Raw genomic sequence first — 24,433 nt, 5'->3', positions numbered from 1 at the left:
TGTCGTTAGAATCTGACTTGCCTCTGGCGGTCACAGAGAGTCCCTTGTTTAGGTGACATTCCTGAGCCCACCACAAAAATTCCTTTTGAATGCAAGGTATTATTTGAATGACAGTGTCCAAATCCTGGCAGTGCTGTGTCCACAGATTTTTGAGATACCATTGTAGCTTCCTCATATGCAGTTTGGCATTGGGAAGCACCAGAATACAAGATGCCATGAACCCTAAGGCTTGAAGGACTGTCCTTGCAGTCAGCCCGGACTGAAGAGATAGATGATGGAAGTAACTGGAAAGATTCTTTTGTTTGTCCGGGGTTAAAAAGGCCATCTGGGCTGCTGTATTCAGTCTCACACCCAGAAAGCACATGTCTTGAGAGGGTACTAGACTGGACTTTATTTCGCTCACAGAATACCCTAGGCATCTTAGCACTGCTATGACATATTCCAGATGCTGTAGAAGATCTTCTTTTCTTGAGCCAGAATCAGGCAGTCGTCCAAGTAAGGATAGATTTGGATTCCTTTTAGCCTGAAGTAAGCTATCACTGGAGCCAGAACCTTTGTGAATACTCTTAGATAAGCCAAAGGGCAATGCAGAGAACTGATAATGAGAATTTCCAGCTCGAAAGCAGATACTTCCTGCAACTTAGTCTGATTGGCACATGAAGGTAAGCTTCCTTGAGATCTAAAGTTACCATCCAGTGATCTTTGCCCAGCAGAGGTAAAAGCTGTTGTAACGTCAACATTTTGAACTTGGGAATGTCCAGATAAGTGTTGAGGATAGATAAATCCAGAATTGGTCTCCACGTGTTCCCCTTCTTTGGTACTAGGAACAGGCGAGAATAAAATCCTAGGCCCCTTTCGCACAGGAACTGACTGAATGGCCCCTATTTGGAGCAACAGAGAAATTTGCTTGTGAGCCTCTGTCCTTTGAAGAGGAGGAATGTCTGGCATGCCTTTGAAAGGAGGCAAGGTATGGAAATAAAACCTGTAACCGTGGTGAATAATATCCAGAACCCATCTGTCTTGGGTAATTAAATCCCAATTTTCTTTGAAAAGAGACAGCCTTCCTCCCAAAGGTGCTGCCAGGCGAGAATGTACTGGCAGCTGAAAAGGTAGGTCATTGGGTCTGCTAAAGGACTGACCCCTGCCCTCACCAGAAGTCTGAGCAGGTGAACTCCCTGTCCTAGGCCTAAAAGAACCCTGAGCTCTGCCCCTACCACGTCTAGACCTACCCCTAGACTGGGAATCATAAGCAGGATAAGTCCATCCCTTAGTAGGCCAATTTCTACTAAACTTGGAGGCTGCACCTGCAAAAAAATCTTTAACAGTTTGCATAGACTTAGCCTTGTCCTCCATTTTCTTCAAAACTGCTTCCACAGGCGAACCAAACAACACATCAGACTGTAAAGGAGCATCCAAAATCCTTGTCTTAACATGCTCAGCTAAATTCTGATCTCTCAGCCAGGCGTGCCTACGAAGAACAGAACCAGTGGCAGCCACCCTGGAGGAGGCCTGCACAGCATCAAAACCACACTGCAAGGAATGTTTACCTACCTGTTCAGACACATGAACTAAATCCTGCAACTCTTTACACTCAATACCTTCAGCCAGAGCATCCACCTTAGATTTCAACTGTGAAAGAAGATAATTCTGATATTTTAACATGTGAAACTGACAATTCAACGCCCTCATGGCTAAAGTGGAAGAAGTATACACTTTCTTTCCCCATCTATCCAAAGCCCTTGCCTCTTTATCAGGAGGGACAGGATTTTTAACAACTGAGGCCTTCACACCTTTAGGCCCCTGAGAGACAGTTTCTGGGTCTGCCCTAGGACTCTTAAAAGATACTTATGAGCTTCAGGCACCCTATAATACCTATCCGGTTTAACTGGGGCAGGAGGCAAAGAATCAGGATTCAGGGAAGCCTCTGCAAACACATCTTCCACCACATTCAAAACAGGCGGTATAGCTAAAGGCCTATGCTGGGGTAAAACAAGAATTCCCTAAGCCTTTTCCTGGAATCAGAGAAATCTTGACCTTCCCATTTAAAATGCTCCCTCATGGAATGCAGAGTCTCTGAAAATGAAAAATCCTCAGGAGGAGAAGCAGAAGGAGTAGAATCATCCACATCAGAATCAGAATAAGGAGGGTACTCCTGCAAGTCTTCAGCCGAAGACTCCGAAGCCTCCGAGCATTGATCAAAACTCTCAAACTCAGGTTCCACCCTAGGCCTCTTATCAGGAGGGAGCATAGAACCCCTAATCATAGTAATCAAATCCTCTGCCATTTTAAGCATATGTTTCTTAGGCAAAGATCCTGAAGTACTAGGAGAAACCCCACAGAAGCTAAACTTGGCCTGCCCCTCAAAGAAGCCTTGGAAACTGAAGGAGAGGCTCTAATTAGGAAGAGAGGGAAGAACAGCCACCTGAGAAGCCCCCTCAGCCTGGCCTACTTCCTGAGAGGATACATCCTGTAACAGTAAAGTCTCTTCCTGAGACTCCAAAGAGACACCTGGCAAAACCTCCGGCTCCACTGAGCCTTCCAAAGAACCGCCGTCTGGGACTGTCGTTTCCTCCACCTAGGCTTTGCTGCTTTATCTTTGCGTTTTAGCGAAGCGGCCGGAGCATCCGGCGGCATTTTATAATTACAACGCTTCCCAAACACTAACCTGGCACAGTCTAACCTTCTCTTAATAGTGCGTTTGTTAAATCTAGCACAAGAGCGGCATCCAACAACGTCGTGCTCAGGCCCTAAACAAGGTATACACAAAGTATGGTAATCCCTATGAGGTATCTGTTTCCCACAAGAAATACAGTTATTCACTTTTTCTGACATCCGTTAAATACTGAGGCAAGAAAAACAAAATATTTAGCCAACTTTGATTCGGTCTGAAACTCTGACTTCAAAAACTTTCAGAACGCCAACCTGCACTCGCAAAATTGCTTCTGCATCGGACCATGCGGCAAAAAAGACTGAGGATATGACGTCGGTCATGCGCATTAGTACCCTGACGTACTGACATCAGTCTAATGCGCCCTGACCGACGTCAGCCATATACTTTGGTATTCGGGCCGACTGGACAGCGGACTACCCAATAGTTAGGACTGCAGCAATGTGGAATGAAGAACATCTCAAATGACATAGCTATATGAAAATGAAACTAGAAAGCAGACAGAAGTAACACTTATACAGCCTTCCTGTCTAGTAAACTGAATGACCGACATTCCTTCGCAAGAATGAGCCAACTCTGGTGGCATAGATAGATAAAGCCCCGACTAGCAGCCCAGGTAACCATGGTTTGAACAGATGGTCAGATGTCTGAGAAAGCTGGTAGCAAGGACAGAAAAATGCATCTCCGAGAGCTAGAGATAGATGCATACTACTACGCCCTCTTATAGGATGTGCAGTGATGCAAATGCACAACCTAGAGGTAGGGGTAAGTCTCACCAAGCCACCAGCTAATGGCAGCCATCAACGTAGACGTGCATAAGTATTCACTCGGGCACTATGTAATGAAGTGGACTGCATATATTACTCGCACGCACATACACAACCACACACACATGCGTGCGTGGGGGCTGAGGCCATTATGAAACTTATCATGGACCTGATGTTGAAGGTGGCACAAAGCACCCTCACCCCATCTGGGCATCTCTCACCCCCACCACTAGGTGGAATGCGATATACAATTAGGGTGAGTCTTGATGGTCAGCATGTCCCCTTTTAAAAAGTCTTTAACATAAACCTGGAATGGGGTGAAAAGCAACTATCACTTAAACAAGAGCTAACTCACTTGCTTTAAGTGTCTTCTTATTAAACCCACTGAGGGCACACAACATTTTTTTTTGGTTGGAAGAATGTAAGGTGTTGACACTACTCGAATTTAAGATGCAAAACAGAAATAACTAGATCAACTGTACAATCTTCTTCACTGGAACTTGAAAATTCTGGAATTACTTTCAAAAGGTCATCTGCCATTTTAGGGAGAGAGAAGAACCCGAGTTGGTACTTTTCTCCAGAAAGAAAATACATCCATCAGAAATGGCTCTGATGAAAACTCATGTCTCCATATCATTCCTTCACAACCTTTAGAGGAAGAAGGAAATGGATGGTCATTACTAGTTCTGTGTGTCCAACATCCCTCAGACGAGGGGTCACAGAAGGGCTTATCATACATCTAAGTACATGGGAAGGAGGAACTTAGCTTCCCTATAAAAGCAGTATTAAAAAGAAAAAAAATATTAAGAAACACACTCCCCATCACATGGAAGTGAAGGGACTAGGAGAACTACGAAAAGAGGAGCAAGTGACAGAGACTGACATGCAAGAATATCCCATAAGAACCTGCAAAGGACAGTCCTGTAAAACAAATGTTGAACCACGGATGGAGCAAAGCATGCCCATAAACTTCCATATCTCCCTCTGATAAGTGACCTCACATATTCCCTCAGATTTTACCACATGCAGCATTCAAATTCAGTTAATGGTGGAAAATCAACTGGAGAGAGTTAACGGGAAGGACAAACAGAAATCCTCATTCACTTAGACTCCTCGACTCTGACTGACGCAGTTGTACATAAAAAAAGGGAATAACAAGCTGTATCTGTGGCGGGAGGGGAGGGGGGTTCCATGACTTTAAACAATATAAGGGGCTTGCTTCTGAATGAAATTTGAATGGAGTGCCATTGCAATTTCCACCTGCCAACAACCCCTCCCCCACAAGAGATGGCCAGAAAGAAACTCCCAAAATGTATTTGTTATGGTCAAGTGGCTGGGAAGATGCAGACTCAAGAGTCCACCATCTCAGCAGTTGCTGAAAAGGTGGTTGCCACCAAAAAAAAGCAGGTCTAACACCTGGAAACTTAGGTCATTAATATGTACATAGGTTGGTACTGGGCTATCTGCCCGAAGGCATATATTAGCCCAGCCACGTTGTACGGTATTCATCGCCCCTTTAGTAGTTCCCTAGACCCTTGTATTAGCAGCTAGTACCCTTGGTCCCTATCTAGTAGTGCTGTTGGTGTGATCCCCAACAAGCCTTAAATGCAGACTCCTCCTACCCTCCTTTATGTAAATGCCTTAAATGCAGACTCCTCCTACCCACCTTTATGTAAATGCCTTAAATGTGGACTCCTCCTACCCTCCTTTCAAGTACTGCATCTTCCTCTACCTATCTGCTTCTTCCATCTCTGCAAGGAGAGAAGAAGGGAAGGCAGCCATGAGTTTTAAGGCCACAAATGACTGACAAAGTGATGCTGTTACTCAACAAGCAGTCACAGCATCTGAAGCTTCCATACTGGGCAAAAGTCTGAACAGAGACACTTAGAGGCAGCCCTAGCTCACTATCAGACAATGGTGAAAAGCACTTGGCTAGGAACACAAACTTTTTCTTTCAAAAATAAATGCAATGTAGATATAAGCAGACCCTGCAACCCAAAAACATGAAATACCAGTGACGTTAAGGAATTGTCCCCACACACACACACACACACACACGTACAGAGAATTTTGTAAAGAATAATGTTCAAAAGAGGTGGGTGGATAACCCTGGCCAAATACATTTCAGATATCCTCTATGAAATCACTTTTAAAATAGTTTATTGGTTTACTGATTTGTTTGCAGCAGCACAACTAATGAGGAAACACAATGGAGCTGTTCACAAATCAGTTTTTGTGAATCTTAACTTTCAAGATGCAGGGATTTGGCTTTCACAAACTTGATAACAGTGCAGATTTATCTAAAGCAACTACACCAATATTCAAAATCTGAGACATTAGCAAATGTATTAACTTCATAGCCCTATAATATAGTACTGTTTACTGATCCATCACTTGTTTAGGTATTTTTTTAACTCAATTGCTGTCTGATACATCTTTACTAAAAACCATACATTAAAAAAGATGATACAACTGTAGTCAAAATACTAAACGGCTTGAAATCCAACTTGTCTTTTTATTGTATCCCAGCTGCTTTTACATGAACCAGTGAGAATAACTAGTCAAAAAAATAGAAGTCGTAGCTACTACTGAAGGTGAAAGTCATGGTAAATAAAGCACCACAGTTATTTTGATCATTGTAAAAATCTTAACTCAGCATTTCTTGAGCAATTTACAATATATTTAACCATTTAAAGTAAGTTTGCACTGCAGATCACTCCAGCAAACAAGCCCTTGGCCTCAAACAATTAAGACTAACTACAGTTTAGAATATGTAATAAACAGTAGTTGTATAACCTTCTGTAGCAGAAGGCTGCAGGTGCTAAATCTAATTTATGAGAGCAGGCTTTTAAAATATAATTTTGCAAAAATACATATATATACCTTTACAAATGTATCCCCAATTATTTTTCTTTTCTCTTCGGGATTTGTGGTCATATTTAACGTCTTGCTAATTCTTTTTCTTGGTGTTCTGTCTTCATCTGAAATAGGTAGTGTTGTTGTGCCATTGTAGAAAGTGTGTGCTGCGTTTACCACTGCAACAGAGGAAAATCAAAAGTGATGTTGGATTTAAAAATACAATAATCCTACTTTACTGACACAAAAAAGAGCCTATAAAATCAATAACAGCAGCATGCTGCTAGAAAGAATATACAGCTCTGAGCTCCATTCGACTAAGTTTAATAGCAATGCCTTGAGGTCCTTTCTCAGATCATGATTCTTGTGATCTCCTAGTGCTCACAATGACCAACTTTACTCCAAATGTACAATAGCTAGTTCTATGAAGTACAATATGCAGCTTGAAACAAAGACTCACAGCAATGACAAGCATGCCAGTGTATAAAAAGAAGAAAATTACACCAGTGTGAGTGCAAAGGCTGGCAGCCAACAGGCAATCAAAATTTTACAAAACGTAAAGCAGAAAATACGTTGCAGTGGTGCAGCGGTGGTGTTGCCTCACAGCAAGAGGTTTTCTGGTTCGATCCACGGCTGTGGTGCCTTCTGTGCAGAGTCAACATGTCCTCCCTGTGTTTGTGTGGGTTTCCTCCGAGTGCTCCAGTTTCCTCCCACGTTCAAAGACATGCATCTAGAGCGTTTCTCACCAGGCCTCCGCTGAAAATTGGCTTCGTTCCAAGTCAGATGTTCCCGTTTAACAAATGTTAAATAAATATAATTAATTAATTAATTAATTAATTAATTAATTAATTAATTAATTAATTAAATTTAATTAATTAGTGCTGCTGAGCACAGTACTTTTGACATATCTCAGGAACATGATTTGACTACTACTTATTAATGAGGTTTCAGAAAAGATAGAGCACAATACTGACTACCATAAAGAAATAGAAAGGAGTCTGATAGCAACTGTGATGCCCCTGCACTGGCCCAGTCTGCAGCAAGCAGACGCAAACTTTTATAGCACATAGTAAAGCACTTAATTTCAACTTATTTTCTTGAAGTTTTGTAAGTTAATCTTCTACGTTCCAGTAGAGTATGCTGTGGCTACATTCTTGAAGCCCAGTACATAATAAGAAGTTATGTACCTACCATAATGTTCCATGTTAGTTGTCTTCTTCTCGCCTTCTTTCTTGCTGGATGGGTTCGGAGCCAATCCTCGGCTCCGACTCAGCAATCTACTAAAGCTCGAGAGCTATTTACTGGCTCGAGGCCCTCCCTATATCCCACAATGCTAGGCTTCAGATCCCCAGATCTCGTTTGGCAGAGCTAACGCCAAGGAAAGATTCAAGGACACCTGTCCATCCACAAGGAAAAACTATAGTACAAGGACAGAGTAGGACACAATGTACATCAGAGTTGTCCAGAGGAAGAAGGCCTCAAAAGGGGACTCTTCTCGGTCTGTCCAGGCTAGGGGGAAGGAGGGTGGGACGCAAGAAAGAAGGCGAGAAGAAGACAACTAACATGGAACGTTATGGTAGGTACATAACTTCTTAATGTTAAGTTGTCTATCTCGTCTTCATTCTTGCTGGATGGGACAGCGTCCCTAGCACCTTAGTCCTGGGTGGCTCATCGGAACAGACTCTTGAGCACAGTGGAACCAAACTCAGCTCTATTCCTAGAGGCAACATCCAACTTATAATGTGAAATAAAAGTATGAGGAGTGGTCCAAGTGGCTGCGGCACAAATAGATTCCATTGGTAGTCTTGCTTGAAAAGCTACCGACGTAGCTAAAGCTTTGGTGGAATGACCTTTAGGTTTAGCAGGGAGTTCTTTATGTCTGAGCTGATAAATCAAGGTAATAATAGAGGACAACCACCTGGATAAGGTTATTTTGGAAACTGGCAGTCCTTGTTTGCCCTCGGCATAGGATAAGAAGAGTTGGTCTGATTTTCTTATTTGCTTAGTCCTGTCCAAGTAGAAACGTAATTGCCTATGAACATCCAAGCGGTGCAAATTTTGTTCAGCTTTGTTCGAATAGTTAGGAAAAACAGGCAGATCAATAGTCTGATTCAGATTTGTTTCAGAAAGTATCTTGGGTAGAAACGAAGGATTAGGCCTAAGTGAAACTCTGTCCTTATGAAACACAAGATAAGGAGGACGAATACAGAGGGCTTGAAGTTCCGAAACTCTCCTAGCTGATGTGATGGCTACCAAAAAGAGAGTCTTCCAGGAGAGTAATTTTAAGGAACAGTAAGCCGTGGGTTCAAAGGGGGGGGGATCAAGGAAGCCAATATCAAGTTCAAGTTCCACGGAGGCGGGGGATCTCTGACCAGGGGCCTAAGCAACAAGGTTCCTTTGAGAAAGGCCTTGCAAAGTTTGTGGGACATGATGCTGGTTTCTGACAGGCCAGCATAGAAATTTGCAATAGCAGCTAATTGGACCCTAATGGTGGCAGAGGAGGAACCAGCTTGAAAGAGCTCTGCTAAAAAATCTAAAACATGATGGACAGGGGCTGTAAAGGAGTCAATATTCCTAGCCTCTGCCCAGAAAGAGAAACATTTCCACTTACTAGCATAAGTCTTCCTTTTGGCAGATTTGTGCGAAGAAAGTATGATTTCACGCACCGGCTGAGAAATTAGCGGAAGCCTGGCTAAGGTTGGAAGTGGAGCAACCAAGCTGTGAGGTTGAGAGACTGAAGGGATTGATGCAGCCCGCCCGACTGATGGACCAGGAGGTCTGGCACTGGGTCCAGATTCCATGGCTGCTCCAGCAGGTGACGATGTAGGAACGGGAACCAAATTTGTCGAGGCCAGTAAGGGGCAATGAGGATTATCCTAGATCTCAATGCGGTTGCTTTCTGAATTAGCTTGGGAATAAGGGGAAAAGGCGGGAATGCATACAGAAGACCCCGGGGCCAATCGTGAACTAGAGCGTCTCTGGGGGAGTGCCCGGGAAGGGGGAAGAGAGTGAAGAAGTCGTCGCACTTGCTGTTGAGAAGAGTTGCAAAAATGTCGCAGCAAGGTTGACCCCATCTGTGGAAGATTTTGTCCGCTACTGATTGATTGAGAGACCACTCGTGAGGCATGAGAATAGCTCTGCTTAGCCTGTCTGCTATGACGTTGGACCTCCCGGGGATGTGCGTTGCTATCAGAAACCGTTGAGAGGAGATCGCCCACTGCCAGAGTCTGAGTGCTTCTCGACATAAGGGATAGGATTTGGTTCCGCCCTGCTTGTTGATCTACCATACTACAGACATATTGTCTGTCTGAATTGCAATAGTCCCGGTGGGTAGAGAGTCCTGAAGAGCTTGCAACGCCAAAAGCACCGCTCTCATTTCCAAGACATTTATGTGCAGATGGTACTCTAGAGGTTACCAGGTGCCCTGGACAGTCCTGCCCTGAAAATACCCCCCACCCGATCAGGGAGGCATCTGTGGTCACTGTGGCAACAGGAGGAGGAAGAACACACGGTCTGCCCTGGAGTATAAGAGGGGAGACCATCCACCAAGCCAGGTGGTCTTTGCATGATTGAGTGATTATTATCTTGTGAGACCATTGGGAGCTGTTGAAAGGACCACTGAGTAAAAAGCATCCACTGAAGAAGCCACATGTGAAAATGAGCCAGTGGAACTAGTATGATTGCTGCTGCCATGAGGCCCAAAGTCTTTAGTACAAATCTGGCCTGAATCCTGTTGCACTGTAGTAAGACCTGCACGTGTCGGCGGATGTCTGACACTCTGTCGAGAGGAAGTCTTGCAGAGAGGTCTTTTGTATTTAAGCTTGCGCCTATAAAGACTATAGACTGACAAGGCGACAATGCAGAATTTTCAAAATTTATTGATATACCTAGCTCGGAGCAAGTTTGGATGGTATAATCCCTGGCTCGTTGTAGCTGATGCCTGGTGGAAGCAGTGAGGAGCCAGTCGTCGAGATATGGAAACACCTGGAATCCTCGCCGTTTCAGGTGAGCCGTAACCACTGCCATACATTTAGTGAACACCCTGGGGGCTGTGGTGAGACCAAAGGGCAGGGCTCTGAATTGATAGTGACTGGCTCCTAGCCGGAAGCGGAGAAACCTTCTGGAGCGCCTGTTCATTTTGATATGGTAGTACGCATCCTGAAGGTCTATGGAGCACATCCAATTGTCCTGACCCAAAAAGGGTAGAATGGACTGAAGCGTGACCATCCTGAACTTTGTTCTTTGAACAGACTTGTTTAGCCTGCTGAGATCCAAAATGGGTCTCCAGTCCCCTGTCTTTTTTGGCACCAAAAAGAACTTGGAGTAAATTCCGGATCCTTGCTGGTCTGCTGGGACTGGCTGGATGCCCGTTTTTCTAGCAGTTTTGAAATTTCTAGCACTGCTTGTTCCGTTAGACCAGGTGGAACATCTGGAAGGGACTTGGTTGTTTGTACCGGGGTGTGGACAAAGGGGATCTTGTAACCCTCGGATATGATAGACCGTACCCATTTGTCTTGTGTGAGGAGTTGCCAGGCTTCTGGGTACAGTGACAATCTTCCCCCGACTGCCTCCGAAGGTTAACAGTTGGGCAGCCCCTCAGGGGTGCTGAAAGGGTTTGTCAAAGAAAGATTCGCTGCTACCCTGATTTTGCGGGCCCCCACTGGCACTCGGGCGGCATCTATTATTGCTCCCTCCCCTGCCCCTGGAGGGAAACTCACCATGTGTGTCAGGCACGACTCCCTGGGGTTTCCGAAACCACATTTTTCCACTCTTCTGACCCTTGGGGTAAGGTCTAGAGGGAGTGGAGAAACGGACTCCCACGGCAGAGAGAGTCTTGCCTTCCTGCTCACACCTGGTAAGGGTATCTTTAACCTGTGGTCCAAACAGAGCCAAACCATCGAAGGACGCCTTAAAGGGGTCAGCAAAGTTACATAACCGCATCCAGGCATGTCTTCTCAAAGCCACGCCTGTACCTGCAGCCTTACTCGCCCCATCAGCTGCATAAGAAATGAGCCACATGGAGGAGTTGACAATAGAATTAAGGGTCACCAGCTGGGAGTTAATCTTATCTTGAGCCCCCGCAGCTGATGGATCCTGAAGGGCATCACCCAGTTCATTGAGAAGATCCCTTTGGAGACGGGTGAAATGGCACAGATAATTCAGCGACCGCATAGAAAAAGTTGCTGAGGAAAACATCCGCTTCCCGTACCTGTCCATTGTCCTAGATTCTTTATTAGGTGGCTGGACAGGCACCGAAGGGTCAGCCAGCTCCTTCTTTGTGGCTGCTGCAACCACCATGGCATCAACAGGGACACCCTTTGTCAAGAATTGCTTGCTTGTTGGGTGGGGCTGTAATAAATTTAGTGGGCCTACGGGGAGTTGGTTCCACTGTGTCTGGAGCTAACCACGCCTTTCGAGCCACTACTTCCATTAGCGGGTCGAAAGGTGGAGACACCCAGGAGGTGGAAGGGCGAGAACCAAACATGTCCAGGTAGACCGACTCGTCCTCCGAAGGGTTAAGGGCAGTCCAGTTCCCCCTCTGCTTAAGAATCTCCAGGATGTCTGAAAAGGAGACATCTTCAGAGGGGGATCTTGGGGACCCTTCCGAATCCTCCAAGTACAGTATCAGACGTGACTGACTCGGGGGAGTCGACATGTTTCCTCTTACATTTTCTCTTCCGTGGGGGCTCCTCCGAAGGATCGGGGGAGGCCTCGGAAGAGGAAGATACGCCCAATGGGGCGACCTGGAGTGTTTGCTCTCCACGCTTGGGGTCAGGAGGACGGACAGAGATCGATGCAGGCACCATGGGGGGAGGAGCCGAAGGGGCTGATCGAGGGGCCGACTTAGGAGTCAGCACACTCCTCATGACTTCGAAGGTGCCCCTGTCAGGCAGAGCAGAAGGTCCCCACTCCGAAGAGAGGAGAACCCCTGCCGGCATCGAGAGGGATGGCTCCGAGGCCGATGTCGGGGCCGAGCTCACCTGCGCCGAGGCTCCGAGAGGGAGAACGGGGTTGGACAAGGGTACGATGCCACTCGCCCCCTCGGAGCCGACGAGGGAGTCTCGGCGTCCAGATCCCTCCAAGGACGGAACCAAAGAAGAGATCGGAGCTGATGAAGGAGCCGAAAGGTGTGGCATCGGTTCCGACGTTACCAAGATTCAAGCCCCAACCAGCTCCGGCTCTGAACACAAGGAGGGAGTCGGAGGAGGAACTGCTGAAGATATCGGGACAGCCACAGTCTGTTCAGATGGGCTGGTTAACATTTTGGCCAGGGCCTGTGATTTAAGGAGTCTACTGACCACTCTCTCTAAGTCATGATCGGATAGCCTAGAAGACCGAGATGAGTGGGACCTATGGCTTTTTTCAGATTGGAGCAATGGTGACCTCGGAGCCGAACAAACCGATTCTAGGGAAGGGGACCTAGAACGTTTTCAGCTCGAAGACGGTTCCAACACTAAGGTCGGAGACGACTGAGGTCCAGAGGTGTCGGCTCCAGCCGGAGCCGAAGAGGAGGCAGGCGCTCCACCAGGCGACGGCTCCGAACAGGGAGCTGACAAGCGGGCTTTGAGGATTTACCCGACGAAGGCTTGGTCGGCGATCCTTCTGGCTTAAGTAAGCCTCTCAGGATGAGCTTGTTCCTACGCTCCTGCAGGACTCTCGGGCTGAAGGCATGACAGACCGAGCAGGAGTCCTATAGGTGTACAGGACCCAAGCAATAAATGCAAGAAGTGTGACCGTCTGTCAGAGACATCTTCTGACAGCACGAGTCACACTTCTTAAAACCTGAGACTTTGGTATCCTTAGACATAGTGGATACCAAAGAAGAAAAGTCACTAGTGCTTAAACACACAGAAAAACACACACACACTAGCACTAGTTAAACTAACAATATTAATAACTACACAGCTATATACTAATGCTAAATATATATATAAAAATATACAAAAACTACAAGCCTACAAACTGTAATAAAGTAGAAGAGCTAAACACTACCCTATTAACACAGGAGAGGAAGGGGAAATTAGCCACTAAGAAAAAAAAGGGGGAGAAACTCTCTAACTAAAAACGAGTTTCTGAGGGAATATTAGGGAGTAAACAGTGCATTAACTAACCGGAAAGCTATACATATAAGATAAGGTTGTAGAAAAAAAAAACTAAAGTTAACTTTTATACTAATATTAGAAGAAAAGATTAATACGACCTGGAGCCAAGTAAATTCGCAACCTCGTAGCTGAAGTGGCAAACGAGATCTGGGGATCTGACGCCTAGCATTGTGGGATATAGGGAGGGCCTCGAGCCAGTAAATAGCTCTCAAGCTTTAGTAGATTGCCGAGTCGAAGCCGAGGATCGGCTCCGAACCCATCCAGCAAGAATGAAGGCAAGATAGACAACTTAACATCATATCAACATTCACAAATAACACAGAATTATTTATAAACTTCCACATAGCTGTGCTGGCAGTGTCACAGCAATGTGACATCTTTAAGTACACAAACAGGAACATAACTTGTAAGCTCTGCTACTAAAGTTTTAATTTGGGCGGGAGGGGGCAAAATCTTGTCCAAAAAAGGATAAGAAACAACCACATCAGGGTAGCAACCGGGATGCAGCATATAGCTACTAAACATTAATGAAGGTGGATCCACAGGCCAAAATGTACATAATTACTAGGCAAGAAATTACGACTATTTTCATTCTTCAGACATTGCAGTAGAAACAAGCACTGCAAGTCAAAAAAGACAAAGGGGGGGGGGGGTTCTCCAGACTCAAATGCATGGGGATGAAGCCCTGACAGCAGCACAGACCGTTTCATTAGCAGTCCCACCATATTTGCAGCACTGGAACAGCCAGGCAGGGAAGGGGAGGGTGAAGAGTGAAGGGGAACAGCCTCTCCCACATTTGAGGAAGGTAATGCACACTCAGCAGAGACAGTTCCCTAATGGACACTAAGGAAATCACAGATTGTACCATGGCAGAAAGGGCAGGGCTGCTTAGAGAAATGCTACCTGCTGAAGTGCAGAAACATTGATTGATAGTCCACTGATGTCCATTCCCAAACACTGCCAAGTGCATGCAGGGATTCTACCTTAAATGAAAATAATCTTGAACCATCCCTGATGGTCGTTTGAGTGATAACAGTAACCCTTGCCACAGTGACCTGCAATGAATGGGCTAATTGTCCAGGCCAGGAGGGGCTATGGCACACAGCAGGAAGTACAGACAGCACAAAAAAAAAGAAAAAAAAGGAGAGAGAGAGAAATAAATAAGTGGGTGGGGACAGCAAGAAAAAAAAAAAACATTTGTCAATGATGTGCACTATTAAAGTATAGTTGTGTACACTTACCATAAATGTAGATGTTCGAGTGTATTTACTGTTGCAGTCATTTCATTTGGATAATCTGCTGGCAGGTTGCCCTCAGTCGGCCTGATTAACAAAGTCTCGGGTCCTGCGTCAGTTGCTGCCCCTTCTTCCATGATGTCAGGTCGTCAGGGGTATAAAACATGCAGCCGATGCCATTACATCAGTTTTTCTTGCCCCAGATGTCAGGTGACCCCTAAATGGGGAGCAAAGCATATATATATATATATATATATATATATATATATATATATATATAAAATTTAAAACACAAAAAATATACCTCCAAACAAAAGCAAATACAAAAAACAAGGCTTTTAAGCATAGTAAAAGAAAGTAGAGGTATAGTAAGAGAAAAACAGGGGGCTGGAGGGTGGGTAAAGTACAGTTTTGTACCTACCATAAATGCAGATGTTCGAGTGTATACCCTTCTGCAGTCATCACACTTGGGTTATCCTGCATCAGGCGGTCCCGCAGTCGGCCCGAATTCCAAAGTCTTGGCCCGGCATTGGTTGCTGTCACTTCTTCCCTGACATCAGTGCACCAGGGGTATATGAGGCATCCAACACCATTTTCTTCAGTTTTTCTTGCCCCACGTCAGGTGCCCGTAATAGGTAGGTAAAATATATATACACACATATATATATATATATATATATATATATATATATATATATAGCTATATAAAAATAAAACAAAACCCTTAGGCACAAGCAAATACACCACAGAGGTAGTATAGGACAGAGTGGTAGAGATAAATTCAGGTAGTTCAGAGGGGATGGAGGGAGGGTAACCTGGACTGCAGCAGGGTATACACTCGAACATCTACATTTATGGTAGGTACAAAACTGTACTATGTTCATCGTGTTACCCTGCTGCAGTCATCACACTTGGGTAGAATCCCAAAGCTAAGGCTGGGTGGTGGAGTCAAACAGGGTTAGAGGAGGCTAGAAGGCCCTGCAAAACTGCAGTGGTGAAGCCAGCTCTAGTCTTAGAGTAAAGTGGTAAGTGGTAATGTTTGGTGAAGGTGTGTACTGAACTTCAAGTTGCAGCTTCCAGAATATCCTTGGTTGGCACCCCCCGGAGGTACGCTGTAGATGTAGCTGCTGCCCTGGTAGAGTGGGGCCTTATGCTAGCAGGAACTGGTTTTCCATGGTGGGTGTAGCACAAACGTATGCAATGTCCTATCCATTTGGAAATGGTCTGTTTTGAGATAGCCTTTCCTTGTGATGCTGTAGCATAGGATAAAAAAGCTGGTCAGATTTTCTGAAAACCTTAGTTTTATCCAAGTAGTAATGCAGCTGCCTGTGAATGTCCAGGGAATGTAGGAGTCTTTCTCCTTTGTTCTGTGGGTTTGGAAAGAAGGTGGGTAAATGGATGGTTTGATTTAGAGCAACACTGGTTACCACCTTAGGCATAAAGGAGGGGTTAGTTCGTAGAGAAACTCTGTCTTGATGAAAAATGAGGAAAGGCTCTACTGCCATTAATGCCTGTAGCTCTGAGACTCTTCTGGCTGAAGTAATTGCTAGCAGCAGGGCAGTCTTCCATGATATAAACTTTAAGTCACCTGAGAAAGCTGGCTCAAAAGGAGGTAGCGTAAGGTTTTCCAGAACAAAGTTGAGGTCCCAAGTTGGTGTTTGTGCTCTCCTGGGAGACCTAATGTTTTTGGCCCCTCTGAGAAACTGCTTAGGAGTGGATGTGAAAATAAGGGAGGTTCCGTGTTGTAGTGAGCTGAAATAGCTGAGGCGTGGATTTTAACAGATGAAAAAGAAAGCCCTTTGTGTAACATCTCAGTTAAATATTGCAGAATCTGAGGTATGTCAGGCTGAAGGGTATTTTGGCCTTTAGCTTGGTTCCAGGCGCAAAACCTTTTCCATATGTCTGAGTATGCTTTCCTGGTGCTGGGCCTCCTGGACTCCAGAATAACATCCATAACAGCTTGTGAGAGAGGAGCTGGCTGGTTGCTTAGGTGATTTGACATGCAGCCAAGTTTAAGGTTTTGAGCTGGCTGTGTAGAATCTGATTGTCTTGCTGTGTGAGCAGATGGGAAATTTGTGGTAGAATCCATGGTGGGCCCTGGGCCATATTCCTTAATAGTGGGTACCAGTGCTGGCATGGTCAGTCTGGGGCAATGAGTATCATTCGGGGTCTCTCCATCCTGAGTTTCAGCAGCACCTTTGTGAGAAGGGGTAATGGAGGAAAGGCATATACTGTCAGCATTTTCCAACTGAATGAGAGTGCGTCCACTTTCCAAGCTTGATGGTGAAAAGTCCTTGTGCAAAATTTTGTTAGTTGATAGTTTTGGGGGCTGGCAAACAGGTCTATGTCTGGGAGCCCCCATTTTTGAGTTATCATTGCAAATACTTGTGGATCCAGTTTCCACTCGTGGGGATCCATGATGTTTCTGCTTAGGTAGTCTGCCAATGTGTTCTTTTTTCCTGGCAGAAATTGAGCTTGTAATTGAACTTGGTAAGCCAGTGCTGTGTTCCACAAGGTCATTGCTTGCCTGCATAGAGGGTAGGAGTGTGTACCCCCTTGCTTGTTTATGTACCACATTACTGTGGTGTTGTCTGTCCTCATGATAAGCTGTCCTGGATGTAAGAGGTCCTTGAAAGCTGTCAGAGCATTTTGTACAGCTAGCATTTCTTTTTGATTGATATGCAGATTCCTTTGATCTGCAGTCCATATGCCTTGAATGCACCGTCCTGCCATGTGTGCCCCCCAGGCATAGTCCGATGCATCTGTAGTCATAGTTTGCCTGGCTGGGGGTAAGGTGAAAGGCTGACCCTTGTTGAGGTGACATGCCTGTGACCACCATAGAAACTCCTGTTGAAGGCAGGGAATGAGAGGTATCATTGTTTCCAAGCTGTGGCTGTGTTGAGTCCATACGCTTTTTAGGTACCATTGTAATTTCCTCATATGCAGTTTTGCAAATGGTATTAGTAGTATGCAAGATGCCATGAAGCCCAAAGCCTGCAGAATTTTTCTTGCAGGGAGTTGTGTCTTTGTTGCCATTGCTCTGAAGTATTGAGTTAGTTGTAGTTGTTTGTCTGGCGTCAGATAAGCCATCTGGGCCGTTGTATTCAAGCTGGCACCCAGGAATGTCATATTTTGTGAGGGCACTAGTTTTGATTTCTTTTCGTTTACTGTGTACCCTAGGCAACTTAGAAGATGTTTTACAAAGGCCAGGTGCTGTAAGAGAATGTCCTTGCTTTCTGCTTGGATGAGGCAGTCGTCCAGGTATGGGTATATTTGAATTCCTCTTTGTCTGCAGTATGCAATTACCGGTGCCAGGCATTTTGTGAAGACCCTGGGCGCAGTAGATAAGCCAAAGGGCAGTGCAGAGAATTGGTAATGGGTTGAACCTGCAATGAAATGGAGGTATCTTCTGCAATTTTGTCTGATAGGGACATGCAGGTATGCCTCCTTGAGGTCCGACGATACTAGCCAAGCTTTCTTGCCCAACATGGGAAGAAGCTGCTGTAGTGTTAGCATCTTGAATTTGGGTACTTGCAAGAAGGTGTTTGAAATTGAAAGGTCCAGAATGGATTTCCAAGCATTGCCCTTTCTGGGGACTAGAAAGAGCCATGAGAAAAATCCTTGGCCTTGCTCCTGTGTAGGTACCAGTTGAATGGCTCTCATGTCCATGAGAGCTGTAATTTGTTTTTGTGCCTCTGCCCATTGATTTTGTGGCAGGTTTGGCATTCCTTTTATCCTTGGCAAGGTGTGGAAATGGAATCTGTATCCTTGTGAGATAATGTCTAGGACCCATTTGTCCTTTGTGACGATGCGCCAGTTGTCTGCAAAAAGTGCTAATTTTCCTCCCAACGGAGCTGCCAAGGGCGTTTTGCTTGGTAGTTTGAGGTATAAGTCATTGTGTTTGCCTTCTAGTAGTTTGTGGCCTGCCTTCTCCTCCCTTCTGTGTTGCAGTGCCCCATTGGCAAGGTTTGTAAGGGATTTGTGCTTGTCCTCTGCCCCTTGGGCGCCTGTATTTACCCCTCTGTGGTCTGTCAGAAGCTGGAAAGGACCAATTTTTTGTTGGCCAATTTCTGCTGAAGCGTGGGTGCTGTACTTGTAAGAAATCTTTGACCGTCTGCATAGATTTTGCCTTATCCTCCATTTTCTTTAAAACCTCCTCTGCTTTAACCCCAAATAAGACATCCTGCTGTAAGGGTGCATCTAGTAACTTTGCTTTAACATGATCAGGCAGAGATTGTTCCTTTAACCAAGCATGCCTATGTATAACAGACCTAGTAACAGCTGCTCTAGAGGAAGCTTCCAAGGCATCAAAACCACATTGTAGAGTATGTTTGCCCACCTGTTCAGCTGCACAACAGATCCTGCATTTCCTTGAATACAGACTGTTGAGGGTGCATACACATCTTTTGTTTTATTTGAGACATTAGAAATTGCTGGTATTTAAGCATGTGAAATTGACAATTTAGTGCTTTCATAGCTAGAGTAGCTGAGGTGTAAACTTTCTTCCCCCACCTATCTAGTGCTCTGGAGTCCCTTTCAGAGGGTACAGGAGTTTTAGCCATAGAAGCCTTAGCCCCTTTGGGACCCTGGGAGATTGTCTCTGGATCAGCAACAGGGCTTTTGTATAGGAATTTGTGTGAGTCAGGCACTCTATAGTATCTATCTGGTTTGGCTGGAGCAGGAGGCAGAGAATCTGGATTTAGACTAGATTCTAAGAAAACATCATCCACAATGTCTAAAACTGGGGGGATAGCAAGGGGGTCTGTGCTGAGGGAGTAAAAGAAACTCTCGGAGCCTTTTCTTTGAGTCGGAGTAGTCCTGACCTTCCCAGTGGAAATGTTCCCTCATGGTATGTAAGGTTTCCCCAAAGGAATAATCTTCAGGGGGAGAAGCTGAGGGAATGGAGTCTTCAGCATCAGAATCTTCATAAGGGGGAAAGGGGTAATCCTGTTCCTCAGAGGAGCCTGAGGAAACAGACACTTGATCAGAGGAGGCATAATCCTCCTCTTGTCTAGGCCTTTTGTCGGGGGGGCCTTGGGAACCCCTGATCAAAGAAATTAAATCTTCAGCCATTTTAAGCATCTGTTTCTTAGGCATAGGGCTTTGACCTGGAGACTGAAGAGTAGTCTTTTTTGGTTTAAGAGGAGTCTTAAGCTTAGCATAAGATTTTATGGTGAGAGTAGTCGGTCTGAAGACACCTTCAGAAACCGAAGGTGTTTCTACAGCACCGGCTTCTCCTACTGCAATGTCGTCGGTAGGGCCTAAAGAAAATGGCTGCGTCGGCCTAGAACTCTCTGCTGGAGAATCTGAAGCGGTCTGGGGATCCAATTCAGCGGTAGCCAGGGGCTGCATAGGCGCCTCACTGAAAACCGGAGAACCAGCCCAGCCGAGGGCTCGGAGTCTGGCTTGGATCTAGGCTGCCTTTCTTTATCTTTGCGTTTTTTTTGCACGCCGGTAGTCGGTTGCTCCGACGGCATGGTGTAATTAAATTTCCTACTGAAGTAGTTTCATGCGAAATCAAAGCGTCGCTTAATAGTTCGCTTATTGAACCTAGCACAAAACTGACAACCAGTGACATCGTGGTCTGGGCTTAGGCAAGGTATACAAAAAGTCCTTATGAGGTATTTGCTTCCCACAAGAAATGCAATTGTTAACTTTTTCCGACATCGGACTGAGGCAAGAAAAGGTTCCCCAACGGGGTACTTAGCTTTGAAGACTTTGGACTGAAACTCGATTCGAAAATCTCAGGTGTCGGCTAACCGACACTTGCGAACTGCATCTGCTTCTGGCACCGCGCGGCAAGAAAGACTGAAGAAAATCGCGTCGGATGCCTCTTGTATACCCCTGGCGCACTGACGTCAGGGAAGAAGTGACAGCAACCGACGCCGGACCAAGACTTTGGAATTCGGGCCGACTGCGGGACTGCCTGACAGCAGGATAACCCAAGTGTGATGACTGCAGCAGGGTAACACGATGAACATCCAGGACTGCAACAATGAATACACTCGAACATCTACATTTATGGTAAGTGTACACAACTGTACTATGTTCTTCATGTTTCACTGTTGCAGTCATTACATTTAGGTAGATCCCCAAAGCTATGGTTGGGAGGATTGATTTATACAGCATTAGGACCAGCTATAAGGCCCTGCAGGACAGCAGTGGCAAAGCCAGCTCTGGATTTAGAGAAGAAAGGTACGTGGTAATGATTGGAAAACATAAGAACTGAGCTCCAGGTAGCAGCTTCTAGAAGGTCTCTGGTAGGAACACCTCTGAGAAAGGCTGTAGAAGTAGATGCAGCCCTGGTGGAGTGAGATCTGATCCCCTGGGGGATAGTTTTACCAAGGTGCATATAGCAGAAATGAATACAATGGCTTATCCATTTGGAAATAGTCTGCTTTGAAACAGCCTTTCCCTCTGCCCCTGCAGCCAATGCCACCAGCAGTTGTTCAGATTTTCTTAGAGATTTTGTCATGTTTAAATAAAATCTAAGTTGTCTGTGTACATCCAATGAATGCAGAATTCGCTCCCCCTTGTTCTGTGGATTGGGAAAGAAAGCTGGCAAATGAATGGTTTGATTAAGAGCCACGCTGGATACCACCTTAGGCATGAAGGATGGATTGGTCCTGAGAGACACCCTGTCCGCATGTAAAATAATGAAAGGCTCCACTGCCATAAGAGCCTGTAGTTCTGAAATCCTTCTAGCTGAAGTGACTGCTAAAAGGAAAGCTGTTTTCCAGGAAATAAATTTTAAGTCTCCAGTAGCAGCTGGCTCGAAAGGAGAGAGAGTGAGTTTTTTCCAATACAAAATTGAAGTCCCAGGCAGGGGTTGGAGCTCTCCTGGGTGGCCCCTCTGAGATACTTCTTTTGCAAAGGATGAGAGAAGAGGGGAGGTTCTGTGTTGTAATGAGCTGAAATGGTTGAGGCATGGATTTTTATAGAAGAAAAGGACAGGCCCTTGTGAAGCATCTCAGTTAAGTACTGTAAAATCTGAGGAATGTTGGGCATTGCTGTGCTTATCCCTTGAGATTGGTTCCAGCCACAGAATCTTTTCCATTTGTCAGCATAAGATTTTCTAGTACTAGGCCTTCTCGCCTCCAAAATGACATCCATCACAGATTTGCTGAGAGATGCTAAGGGTGAATTTAGGTGATAAGCCACGCTGCAAGATTCAAAGTTTGAAGCTGAGGGTGCAGAATTTGGTTGTTCTGCTGAGACACCAAGTAAGGTGTCGGAGGCAGGTGCCACGGTGGAAGGTGTGACACATTGCGCAGGAGTGAGTACCAGTGTTGGCGAGGCCAGTCTGGAGCAATCAGAATCAATTTTTGGTTTGTCCTCTTTGACTTTTAGTAGAAATTTGGAGAGCAGAGGCAGAGGGGGAAAAGCACAGACTGATAGGTTTTTCCAGCTGAATGATAGATCATCCACTTTCCAAGCTTTTTTGTAATGAGTTCTTGTGCAGAATTTGTCCAAATGACAGTTCTGGGGTGAGGCAAAAAGATCTATGTCTGGACTCCCTATTTGGGTGTCAACATGTTGAAAATCTGTGGTTACAGTTTCCATTCGTGTGGCTCCATGAGATTTCTGCTTAGTTCGTCTGCCAGAGTATTCAGCTTTCCTGGCAGGAACTGAGCTTGTAGTTGTATTTCCTAAGTCAAGGCCATGTTCCATAATGCCATGGCTAGTCTGCATAGGAAGTAGGAATGTGTACCCCCCCTGCTTGTTTATGTACCACATAACTGTGGTGTTGTCTGTCTTTATCATTAATTGTCCTGGATGAAGGTAGTCCTTGAAGGCTGTCAGTGCATTCTGTACAGCTAGCATCTCTTTTTGATTGATTTGCATTTGATTTGGGCTCCATTTGCCCTGAATACACTTCCCTGCCAGATGAGCCCCCCAAGCAGAGTCTGATGCATCTGTAGTCAGGGTTTGGGCGGCAAGGGGTGGAGTGAATGGCAGTCCCTTGTTTTGGTGGCAGGCCTCTGCCCACCATAGGAACTCTAGTTGCAGGCAAGGTAAGATAGGAATCATTGTTTCCAGACTGTGACAATGTTGACTCCATAAACTTTTTAAGTACCACTGAAGTTTCCTCATATGCAGTCTTGCATATGGAATTAGAAGAATGCAGGAGGCCATGAACCCAAAGGCTTGCAGAATTTGTCTTGCAAATAGCAGGGTTTTTGTGGCCACCTGTTTGAAGTAAGCCACCAATTGAATTTCCTTTTCTGGCGTAAGGTAAGCCATCTGGGCAGTTGTATTCAAGCTTGCACCCAGGAATGTAATTTTTTGAGAGGGTACCAACTGTGATTTCTTTTCGTTTATGGTTTGTGTGCACCCTAGATAAGTTAGAACTCTTTTTACAAATGCCAGATGCTTTCGAAGAATGTCCTTGTTTTCTGCCTGAATTAGACAATCGTCCAGGTATGGATATATTTGAATATTTCCTTGCCTGCAAAATGCAATTACTGGAGCCGGCACTTTGTGAAGACCCTGGGCGCAGTAGATAAGCCAAAGGGCAGTGCAGAGAACTGGTAATGCAAATAGCCTGCTTTGAAGCGGAGGTATCTTCTGCAAGATTCCCTGATTGGGATATGCAGGTAAGCCTCTTTTAAGTCTAGAGTTACCAACCAGGCATCTTTGCCTAGCATAGGAAGTAACTGTTGAAGAGTCAGCATCTTGAATTTTGGAATGTCCAGAAATGTGTTTAGAGTAGATAAGTCCAGAATTGGACGCCAAGCTTTGTCTTTTCTGGGTACCAGGAAAAGTCTTGAATAGAAACCTTGTCCCTTTTCCTCTTCTGATACTGGTTGAATAGCCCCCATGCTCATGAGGGAAAGTACTTGTTTCTGGGCCTCTGCCCATTGATTTGGGGGCAGATCTGGCCACCTGTTTGGAATTGGCAACGTGTGGAAATGAAATCCGTATCCCTGGGATACTATATTTAAAACCCATTTGTCCTGGGTTATAAGTTGCCAGTTTCTTGCATGAAGTGCCAGCTTTCCCCTCAAAGGGGCGGCTAAAAGATAAGTGCTTGGTGAGTGTAGAGGGAAGTCATTGAGACTGTTTACCAAAGGTAGGTGCCTTGTTGGTTCCAGATTTGGAGGTGTAGGCACCCCATTGTTTTGTTCTAAAGTTCCCTTGTGACTGAAACCTGGAGCCTTTGGAATGTCTGGATTTGACTTGAGTGGCTCTCGAAGGAACTGGAAAGGACCAGTTCTTAGTAGGCCAGTGCCTACTAAATCTTGGAGGTTGCGCTTGTAAGAAATCTTTCACAGTTTGCATAGATTTATCTTTATCTTCCATCTTTTTTTAAAACTTCTTCAGCCTTATTACCAAAAGACGGTCCTGTTGTAAAGGAGCATCCAACAATTTTGCTTTAACATGATCAGGCAGAGTTTGCTCACAGACCAAGTTACAGCAGCCCTGCAAGAGGCCTCCAAAGAATCAAAACCACATTGCAAAGTATGCTTTCCAACTTGTTCAGCTGAACGCAATAAATCCTGTAAATCTTTCCACAGTCAGAAATTATCATAATTTTCTGTTTGAGCAGTCCCATAATATGCTGTTGATATTTAAGCATATGAAATTGACAGTTTAAAGCCCTGATTGCCAAGGTTGCAGAAGTGTAAACCTTCTTACCCCATCTATCCAGCACCCTGGAAGGTCCACTAGAAGGGGTAAGATTTGTAGCAGTAGTGGCCTTAACAATAGGATTTTTGAAAATGAATTTGTGGGAGTCAGGAACCCTATATATCTGTCTAGCTTACAAGGAGCCGGAGGCAGAATCAGGAGCCATACTAGATT

At 45.2% G+C, this 24,433-nt stretch overlaps 1 protein-coding gene across 1 annotated transcript in view; it reads right to left on the bottom strand.

The window, feature by feature from the left end:
- Nucleotides 1-24,433, bottom strand: part of GMPS (guanine monophosphate synthase) — a 1,355,954-nt gene that overhangs the window by 639,674 nt on the left and 691,847 nt on the right. The window contains exon 8 of the mRNA XM_044070497.1: nucleotides 6,319-6,470. Coding sequence (XP_043926432.1) covers nucleotides 6,319-6,470 — 152 coding nt within the window. The remainder of the gene's footprint in view (nucleotides 1-6,318; nucleotides 6,471-24,433) is intronic.

The sequence above is a fragment of the Protopterus annectens genome, chromosome 4.part1 (assembly GCF_019279795.1).
Source record: "Protopterus annectens isolate FY-2018-M chromosome 4.part1, PAN1.0, whole genome shotgun sequence".
Lineage (NCBI taxonomy): Eukaryota > Metazoa > Chordata > Ceratodontiformes > Protopteridae > Protopterus > Protopterus annectens.
Note: the sequence above shows the minus strand (reverse complement) of the source record. Positions and strands in the feature narration are given on the sequence as shown.